At 34.0% G+C, this 10,161-nt stretch overlaps 1 protein-coding gene and 1 pseudogene across 1 annotated transcript; both read right to left on the reverse strand.

Moving 5' to 3' along the window:
- Positions 1 to 473: 473 nt before the first annotated feature.
- On the reverse strand, positions 474 to 2,256 carry LOC128165100 (uncharacterized; annotated as a pseudogene).
- Positions 2,257 to 4,921: 2,665 nt separating this feature from the next.
- On the reverse strand, positions 4,922 to 7,296 carry LOC128165099 (uncharacterized). Its single transcript, XM_052829312.1, has one exon. The coding sequence runs from the start codon at positions 7,149 to 7,151 to the stop codon at positions 6,516 to 6,518; it is 636 nt and encodes a 211-aa protein (XP_052685272.1). The 5' UTR covers positions 7,152 to 7,296; the 3' UTR covers positions 4,922 to 6,515.
- Between the last annotated feature and the right edge of the window lie 2,865 nt (positions 7,297 to 10,161).

Here is a 10,161-nt window from a genome sequence, read left to right on the forward strand (position 1 = left end):
TGGACACCCAAACTAATACTAAGAAGATATTTTTTTACCGACACTTTTCCTACATCAACTCACATGAGCGCAAATAATTTGGATATATTCACGACGTTATCAACATTATGACTAGATACAATCCCACTCAACATTTCTTGTTCTACCTGCAAGTTGGTTACTTCCACCTAAGGATAGCTTGAATAAAACTGTCAAAGAAGCTATAACCAACTTTAATATCGACTCCAGACGTCAGCGCATGTTTCCTGACCCCGGTCTCTCCAAATTCAACACCATAAACGCAGGAAGACCCCCTTTTGCTATTTGGAAATTTCCATCCAACATACATGAAAGTGAATTTTAAAATCGTTGTCAAGTTATGGAGTCTTCCAACTATTTCTTAAGTGCCGAACTTTGCGATCATTGTCCACAGGACCTCTATCTATTCCTGTTTAAGGCTCATGACATCTCTAACACATCCTTAATTTTCGTTTCCTGGGGGGTACAGCAGCATGGTACCACAAACACTTGAAGTTTACTCAATAAGCTCACCATACTAGTAAATCCGGAGAAATATGTTCTCGCCAGCAATTGCAAACTACGTACTTATAATTTCTATTAACGTTGTCACTCACGTGCTGTATTTATAATTTATGTTAATTGTTATTCGTGGTGCTTTCTCCTATGGGAGGAAATAGAGGTAGAATGAATGAATATCCGTTTAGGTAAGGTTGGGAATAAGAAAATACGTTTTCCTCTATGTATTAGTCTAAACTTGAATTACCTAGATGCTTATACATGAATGTTGTGTTCAGCTTTAAAAATAACTTCTGATATTCTTTATCGTATTAAGTCGCATACAAGTATGTAACAGGCAAAGCATTTAAAACAAATAAATGGAATAAATATCTTATGACAACAATTATGTCTAACAAAATATTAAATCAAATATAATAAAACTAACAAAACACGGCGCATGTGATGTTTCATTTTGACAAAAATTAGAAAACATAAATTAAGGTGGAATAACACACCTGGAGAAAGTCACTGAAACACTCAAATTAATAATAATTTTTTTGATTATGAAAGATATAATGGATAAATAAACTGTACATATGTTAGATAAGCAAAACAAATTCCATTTTAGAAAAAAAATGAATATCTAAAAAATTCAATTCAGTATGTTAACAACAAAAGCTCCTGTGGGATTCGATCTCGTGAAGTACGGATAACAAGTCCGACACTTTATTCACTTGGCTCTGTAGTAATTTAAATGTTACTGTCAATAAAATCCTTTTAATTCAATGAATGGCGTTTCGATAAGAGGCCAGCCATTTTGTGATGATGTGTTATTCCACCTTAACTCAGTTGACAAATCACTCTTTTGTTTATTATACATGTTCCATTAAAAATAGAGTAGAAAAATTAAAAAAGTTAAAAGCTTGTCATTTAAACAGGTGTCCAAAAGTAGGAAGAGAAAGGACTCTCTGTTTCGGCTCTTCACTAATCCATTCGAACAGGTTCATAAGTTCCGTCTGAATCTCGTCCGTGGGGAATATGGTGGTCATAAATACTCGACAGGGTCTCTTTTTCTGTATTTCACTCACATCTAACATCTCCTCCATTTCCTCTTTCGTCATACAATTTTTTAGATCTCTTTTATTGAGAGCTATGGCGACAGGTACACCTTTCAGTTCGTCATCACTCAAAATGTTATGAAGTAACACTCTAGCCTCTGTCATTCTGTCCCAATGGTTACTGTCAACGACATACACAATTCCCTGGGTGTTTGGGTAGTAGTATCTCCATAGGGGCCTTTCCAAGGCTCGAGAGCTTACGTCCCAAAACATCACTTCTAAATCCTTGATCTGACAGTTTTCAACGTTAAACCCAATTGTTGGAGCATTTTTGACATCTTTCCCCATACATTGATAAAGAATGGTTGTTTTTCCTGCGGCGTCTAGACCAAGCAATAACACCCGTACTGGCTTTCGGCGACAAAAAGCGTAATTTAGGTTTCCCATCATTATGAATTATGACAGACACATTTTCTCCGTCCTTTCAATACAAACACAACCATAATATTATCATTTACTCTTTGTTAACAGTGATTGCGAAATAGGTAACTACTAACTATACATGCATTAAGACCTTTAAGAAAGACGATCCCGAGCAAATTTAAACTTGTACCTAATTTATGCGTGTTTTTATACTTTGACCAACACGACATGATCTACCGAAATATCGACCGTTTCCACAGTCTTTGTGGATCTTCTGTATTGTGTTGTGGGCGGATGTCTCATCTTAGGGACATGGAGCTTAATGTATCGGGGAAATGATCAGTGATGGAACACATTACACATACATCTGTTGGAACTCATCGCAGTAAAGAAAGCAATTTGGTCACTTCAAAGACAGCGTTAAGCACAAACAGATCCTACAGAGGACAGACAACTTGTGGTGGTATGGGACATTTGTCGATATTTATGTGGATTAAAGTACAATAAAATACTTTCACTGGTTTAGAATTATCAAATCTTGAAAATTAAGATCTCTGAAAAATAATGAAATGGCTCATGGTTTATATTTATACAATCTGTGTTTTAGAAATTTAGAAATTTGGAAAATTGTTTTTTGGGAAAAAATGGTCCACAGCTGATTGTAAATAGATGAGCAAACTCTACTAAGTACACCCGAAATTATAAATGAATAATATGGTACAATTCCAAAATCATAGTACATAGTTTGTCAAAAGTTTTGTTAATGCATGATTACTTGAAAGATTTTTTTGTTAGTGACTTACTCATACATTGATGGAACGTTTATAAACTTTGAGGAATCGAAACAAATTAATCCAAAGACAAATTGTATGGAGAATGCAAGTTTAAGAACTTCAGTTTATGATCAGAGTGCATACACTTGCACAAAATTAACGTTTGCCAAATTTACAAAACATGACACTATATGTTATCCCTAATCACATCGTATTGTTCATTTAATACATGTAAAGGTGGTGGATAGATGTACAATACTATGCGATTAAAAAGGAAAATGTACATCTATATCAGAATGCAGAGAAAAAGGTTCCAACTATTTATTTACAGCTTGGAATAAAATTGTTGAACCCTAATATAAGTCTGGAAAGGAATCAAAACTACATTGGCTACAATATCAAATCCTTCACAGAACTGTTCCTATTTATTTAGATATAAACAGCAGAGTCCGCTGTGTGTGCTTTTTGTAAAATAGATGAAAATGTAATGATCACTTATTTTTTAATGTAATATTGTAAAAGAATTGTGGTGTGATAGTGAGGAAAGAATTTTGAAACAGTTCGAAATTTTGTTTTAATTTGATTTACAGTCAGTTCTTAGAAAATATAAAAATAAATTTATAGAATATTTTAACTTGATAACTCTTATTGCTAAGCATTATATAATTTTTGTGTAAATATAAAAGTAAACCAATACCTGATATATAGGCATTAAAAAATATCATAACAGAAAACTTTAATTGAGAAATATTTGCCGTTTATAAAATTGTAGACAAAAGAAATATGAAAGCCACTGAAAATGTTTTGTTATATACGAGATATGGTTACATTTTTTAAATATTTTTTCTTCATCTCTGAATATAAATTAAATCATTTATATTGAGTATGGTTTATACATGTATACTTACTCTCTCTCTCTCTCTCTCTCTCTCTCTCTCTCTCTTTCTCTCTCTCTCTCAAATTGGAGAAACTCATTTAATCATTTACGCTTTGGAAGGAATGGAATCTTACTTTTCAAACATTGTTTTTTGGTAAGAACTGAAAGGTAAGTGAGCCATGGAAACCTATATTTACACCAAAGTTTAACACATTTGCTACAGACTGTTGAGACTTACTTTTGTGTTCTTGCATAGCACTAAATAGACTTGGTACCTTTTGCCAGACACCAGATGCGTTGAGTTTAATTCTGTATTATGTCCCAGTAGTGTACACGTGTGGACGAGATGGATCCCATGTCTCAAGTCAACCACACCTACTTTGATGGACAGAGCAAGGAACGTCACCCCTTGTTTCATTGGGTCCCAATTGTCTAGTTCCGGTTTATGGATAAACACAAAGTGTTTGATACCACCGGGGGGGGGGGGGCTCAAAAGTTCAGGCAAGATCGTAGACAGTTTGGGGAAAATGCAAAAAGTTGAATCTGGTAAGTATAGATATTTTGAATACAGAGTTTTTACCTTAAAAAATATCAGATCATCACTGTAATGCTTGTTACTGAATTGGAGTACTTGACCTTAATGTATTCATGAACCTGAATTAAAAGTAAAGATTGATAACACCTTACTGTATTGATGAACGTGAATCCAATGTAATGATTAATTTGATCTTATTGAAAAGATGGTTTGACTTTATCATTATTATTAACTTGATTGTATTGATCAGCTTGACATGTAATAATGAACTTGTTTTAATTAGCTTTGTCTTTCTGCAATAACAAATTGAACCTATCTATTTTTATTCTTTGAATTGCCACAGAACCGATAGACTCGGTGGAAAAACAAGAACGTTAACCTTCATTCATAACTTTATAAGGATTCAAAATTGTGTTTTCCATCCAGATTCAAAAAATTCCTTAAAAATGACTTTTTTCACGCAGAGAACCATCGTGTTATCCTATTATTGTCCAAGTTGCTGTTTAGCTCACTCCCGCTTCTCAAACTGTTAAGGATACAGAACATAACCATTGATAGAATTCATCTAGTTTTAGAATGATAGATCTCATTGTTCTAAGCCCAAGTAATCAGCAGTTAAAACCACCAAATATTGTAAATATAATATTGACTTTACAAGTTGAACAAATGTTCTTGTGTAGATGTCAGGAAGAGTAAATGTACCGAAACTGATAAGGTCGAATAGTCTTACACTACATATAAAACACAAACGACACTCTTGAGAACATAAAATTTATACCAATATATAAACAAGAGGCCCATGGGCCACATATCGCTCACCTGAACAATAGTTCTTATATCATTTTATTTCGAAAGGTTTATTATGAAGTGAACTCTGAGGAAATATTGTAAAACTCTCAAACATTTTTAGATTTTGCCATATAATAAACAATACATAAAAAGGAGAAAAAATTATATCTTTGGCATGTTTGTATTCTTAATCATTTTACACATCAAATGAGACTGAATTTTAAGCCCTAAAATATCCATTTGCAGTAAAAAAAATAATTGCCAAATCACTGAAAAAAATGAAAAATATATATTTATTAAATAATTAAAAGATGATATTTGCATCTGTTTTGTCTTTCAATCATTAAAGGATTCTTTATCGATTCATCAAATAAAAATATTGCAGGTGTAATGAGGACATTAGAGATGTTAGATTTTAATTTGCATTCTCATCTGACTTATATAAACTAAACTTAAAAAACACGGAAAGTCTATATATAGTTGATAATTAAAGTCTATTTATAATTCCTACTTTTCTTTTCGTAACCTTTTTTATCTTTTGTTAATTTATCTTTTCTGACTGTGTGTTTGTGAATCAAAACTTCGTAAGAACTAAGATCCACACCTTTTTGAAGTTGTTTGAATTGATGATCTATGATCCCGATCACTTGGATCCCGATATGTGAGTAATTGATGTCGGGATCGAAATTCCAAAAAACAAAAAAACTAGCAATTAAAAATATTTACAAGTAATTTAATAATGATAAACTTATCATAGAAATTTCCTCTTTTTTTTAATACTTCTTTTAATAAAAAATGATTTCAACAATTTAGAATCTAAACTATCTTAACATATTTGCATAGTAATTTCACAAACTGCAGCATTGTAATTTTTAAAAAGAAGAGTTTAAAAACATTTTCCAACATCTTCTAGGGCCGTACGTAGTATTAATCCGGGGGTCACGGTTTTCACAATTAAGAATCTACCCTATCTTAGGATACCTGTACAGTAATTTCACTAATTGTAGCATTGTAGTCCTTGAGAATATATTATAAAAACCCTTTTCCCTTTATATTTCTATGTTAATTTCGTTTTTCAGTTAATAAATTTTGAACCCCTCTTGGGACCCCAGTATTGACCCGGGGATCACGATTTTCACAATTTAGAATCTTCACTATATATACAAGCGTTCGCGTAAATATTGGCATATCTGGTGCAGTGGTTCTTGAGAAGAAGATTTTTCAAGACACCCACCCAATTTTCACAGTTTCGCAATTATCTCCCCTTTGAAAAGGGTTATGCCCTTTATTTTAACAATTTACAACCCTCTTCCCATAAGGATGCATTGTACTAATTTCAGTTAATTTTGGCTCAGTGGTTTTAGAGAAGAAGTCAAAAATGTGAAAAGTTTACAGGCGGACGGACGGACGATTGACAACAGGTGATCAGAAAACCTCACTTGAACCTTCGGTTCAGGTGAGCTAAAAATAAAATATTAACATTAAATCAACATATCGCAGTTAGTTCCGAGTTTGATACTATACATACACAATAAGTAAAAATGATAACTGTTTAAAACTTGTCATTCAAACATCATGCTTTTCATTTTCATCAAAGGTGTCCAAAAGTAGGAAGAGAACGGATCCTCTTTTTGTTTCTTCGAAGATTCTTGACTTTCGTCTGTCGGCTCTTCACTAATCCATTCGAACAGGTTCATAAGTTCCGTCTGAATCTCCTCTGTCGGGTAAACCGTGGTCAGAAATACTCGACAGGGTCTATTTTTCTGGATTTCACTCACATCCAACCTCTCCTCCATTTCCTCTTTCGTCATACAGTTTTTCAGATCTCTTTTATTGAGAGCTATGGCGACTGGTACACCATTCAGTTCGTCTTCACTCAAAATGTCATGAAGAAACTCTTTAGCCTCTGTCATTCTGTCCCTATCGGTACTGTCAACGGCATATACAATTCCCTTGGTGTTTGGGTAGTAGTGTCTCAATAGGGGTCTCATTTTGTCTCGAAAACTTACGTCCCAAACCGTCACTTCTGAATCGTTGACCTTACAAGTTTCAACGTTAAACCCAATCGATGGTATTGTAGTAACAACTTTCCCAAGAACACAGTGATAAAGAATGGTTGTTTTCCCCGCGGCGTCCAAACCAAACAAAAACACCCGTACTTGCTTTCGGCGACAAAATGCGTAATTTAGGTTTCCCATTATAATGATTTAAAAAGGTATTCCCAATGTCTTCTCATAATATACACAATCATAATATTGTCATTTCCTCCATGTCAACAATGATTGCGAAATAAGTAACAAGAGGTCTTAAAGGAGGTCGATCCCGATGCAAAACTTGTACATTCGAACGTTGTTAAACTTTATTTTGAAGAAAAAAAAACTTGCCTGAAATTTTCACAAAACCGATGTATATTTCATTAATGGTCGCCGTAGAAAAAGGTATTTTAATTTTTTTTTTATGAAAGTTACTGTAAAGTTGAATTGTAAAGTCATTATTATATAATTTGTAATAGTCTATTCTATAGAATATTTAAATATATATGTACTCTGGGACCTATGTCAATATTAATGTTGATTAAAGTACATTATAATTAAAATATTTTACCGGTTTAGAATTTACAAATTTTACATTTCTAAAAAAAAGTTTTAATATTTTTGTGGAAAGATTGATGTTTTAAAATGCCCAGCGGGATTTGAACTCACGACTTACAGATTCCTTACGAACCATCTAACCCACTGTGTTAAGCTTTTTGGTGAGAATTAAGGGAAAGAAAGAATTACTCTTGATTTTATTGTTTATTTTGATAAATAGTACGTCACAACATGGGGGTGTCCCATACCTTCATTTTCTTTATTATATAAGTCATCATATAGTGATACCATTGCGGATGGTATTGTGACCGAGTAAATAATAAAGACAAGGTTCTTTGTTCAGGATGTTTTATATGTACAACAAGGTGATTCTGTAAATAAATATAAACGCATGTAAATATATATACAATTTATACACAGTAATTCTGTACGGTTTAAATAAACCTTTAACTTTATTATAATCTTAGTTTACTTTATGTAGACACTAAGAACAGTTATGTTATATAAATTAATACAATAAATACCCTGTGCGAGGTGTTGGTGTACAAAATCGCCGGATCCACAGTGAAACAAAATCAAAAGTTACCGGGTTTTTCTAATAATAGAAATGATCCGATTCGATAATACTAGCCAATGGGAACAATTGCAAATAGAGAAGTAAAGAAGGTGTTCACCAACTCAATCCACCTGCGCACAAGAACTAGCGTAACTTTATTAATAATTATATATTGTAAATTTTAAATCTGCCCACATACTCCCCTGCTTTGAATTTTATCGTCCAGATAAAAATCAAAATTTACACAAACTTATCAACATAATATTATATATAAATCAAATGTTCAATATGCATATCACATTCACAGTCTATGATTCTTAATCCCACATACTCTTCTGTTTATCGCGTAACTCCGACGAAGAGATACGGATGGATTAACGTCACGTTCGGTGTAATTGTCACTGCTTATATATTTCGGCGGTACGCGTTTGATATCACGTTTATTAAGGGTACGCTGCTGTCCAGTGTTTGAAACAACTGTATACATGTACACACAGTCTTTGACTGTTTGACACGGTATCTTGTTGTACTCCAAAGGTCTTGAAGTTTGTGTCTTCCTGTAAAACCTCTGTTGCTTATGAAAACTTCGTCACCCACACAAAGTGATCCACCATTTTTGCATCGAAGCGATCTTTCCTCTGTGATGCATTTCTTTCCAGGTTTCTTTTAGCATGCTGAAATAATTCACTAACATTATTTCTGTGCTCTTGAATGAATTCATCGTAATTCACATCACTATCCGAGACAGAATCCGACACTGTTGACGACACAATAAAATCGACTGGAATTTTGGGTTTACGACCGAAAAATAAATAGAAAGGACTGTAACCAGTACTGAAGTTTGGAGACACATTGTACGCAAAAGTAACATTGGATAAATGATCTGATTTCTTCTTCTGTGGTGGTAGACTTCTGAGTAAATCGTGAAGTGTGCGGTTAAAACGTTCTGTCTGTCCATTGCCTTCGGGACGATAAGCAAGTAAGTGGTTCATAGCTGGTCTAATCTGCTGGTTTTCTGATTTGGCTACACAACAACGTTCACAGTTCTTGCAATATTCTTTGATCTCACTAAACATTCCAGGCCAATAACATCAGTCTTTAATAACACTGAATGATCTTTCGATTCCCTGGTGACCAAGGTTGTCATGACACTGTTTAAGAATTTCCAGTTTCAGTGAAGATGGTAAAACGTACTGTTTGGTTTCTCCATTAACCGGATCACACACAGTTCTGTAAAGTATTCCGTTATCCATACTTAAACGATTCCACTGCCTATGAGAATATTCACAGCCTTTTCACAGTTTTTCCTTTCTTCTTTCTTTGGATATACCTCCTGTTTCCAGAACTTTAAAAACTGATGAATGTCTTTGTCCTGAGACTGTAAGCGTTTCAGATCATTTTGACTGTATTGACAAAGAGAACATTGCATTTTATCACAAATCACATCGGATGATTCTTGACACAATCTCTGTTGCACACACATAACATCTTTGGGAATTTCAGACGACCAGAGGTTTCCTAGACTGGTTGATGAGGTAAGTATTTCTTCTTCACTCACCGACTTACGTGAAAGAGCATTCGAATTGCGTTTTCCACTGCGATATTTGATTTCAAAGTTGAAGAGAGCCAACTGTGAGACCCAGCGTTGTTCGTATGCACTCAATTTAGAAGACTGTAGATACACAAGCGGATTATTGTCGATACAAACGGTAAAAGAAGAGTTCACTAAATAATCCCGGAATTTGTCGGTAATACTCCAATATAATGCTAAAAGTTCCAGACGTCGCGAACTGTAATTCTGTACATTCCGTTCGTTGGGACGAAGTGATCTGCTGGCGCACGCAATAACACCATCTTGGTGTTGCGAGAGCACCGCTCCGAGACCGTTGTGACTTGCATCGACTTCAAGCACAAAAGGTTTTGTGTAATCGGCATATCCTACAATTGGTGCACTGGTAAGTAATTCTTTTAATAACACAAATGATTTTTCACATTCACTATTCCACTTTTCAAAGAACAGCTTCTTAGATGCATTCGGAAACTCAGATGATAATAACTTAT

This window comes from Crassostrea angulata, chromosome 10 (genome assembly GCF_025612915.1).
Source record: "Crassostrea angulata isolate pt1a10 chromosome 10, ASM2561291v2, whole genome shotgun sequence".
In the NCBI taxonomy this organism is placed as follows: domain Eukaryota; kingdom Metazoa; phylum Mollusca; class Bivalvia; order Ostreida; family Ostreidae; genus Magallana; species Magallana angulata.

What these genes read in the sequence shown, in the direction of transcription:
- LOC128165099 (XM_052829312.1), bottom strand. Translation starts at nt 7,151, where the DNA reads ATGGGAAACCTAAATTACGCATTTTGTCGCCGAAAGCAAGTACGGGTG.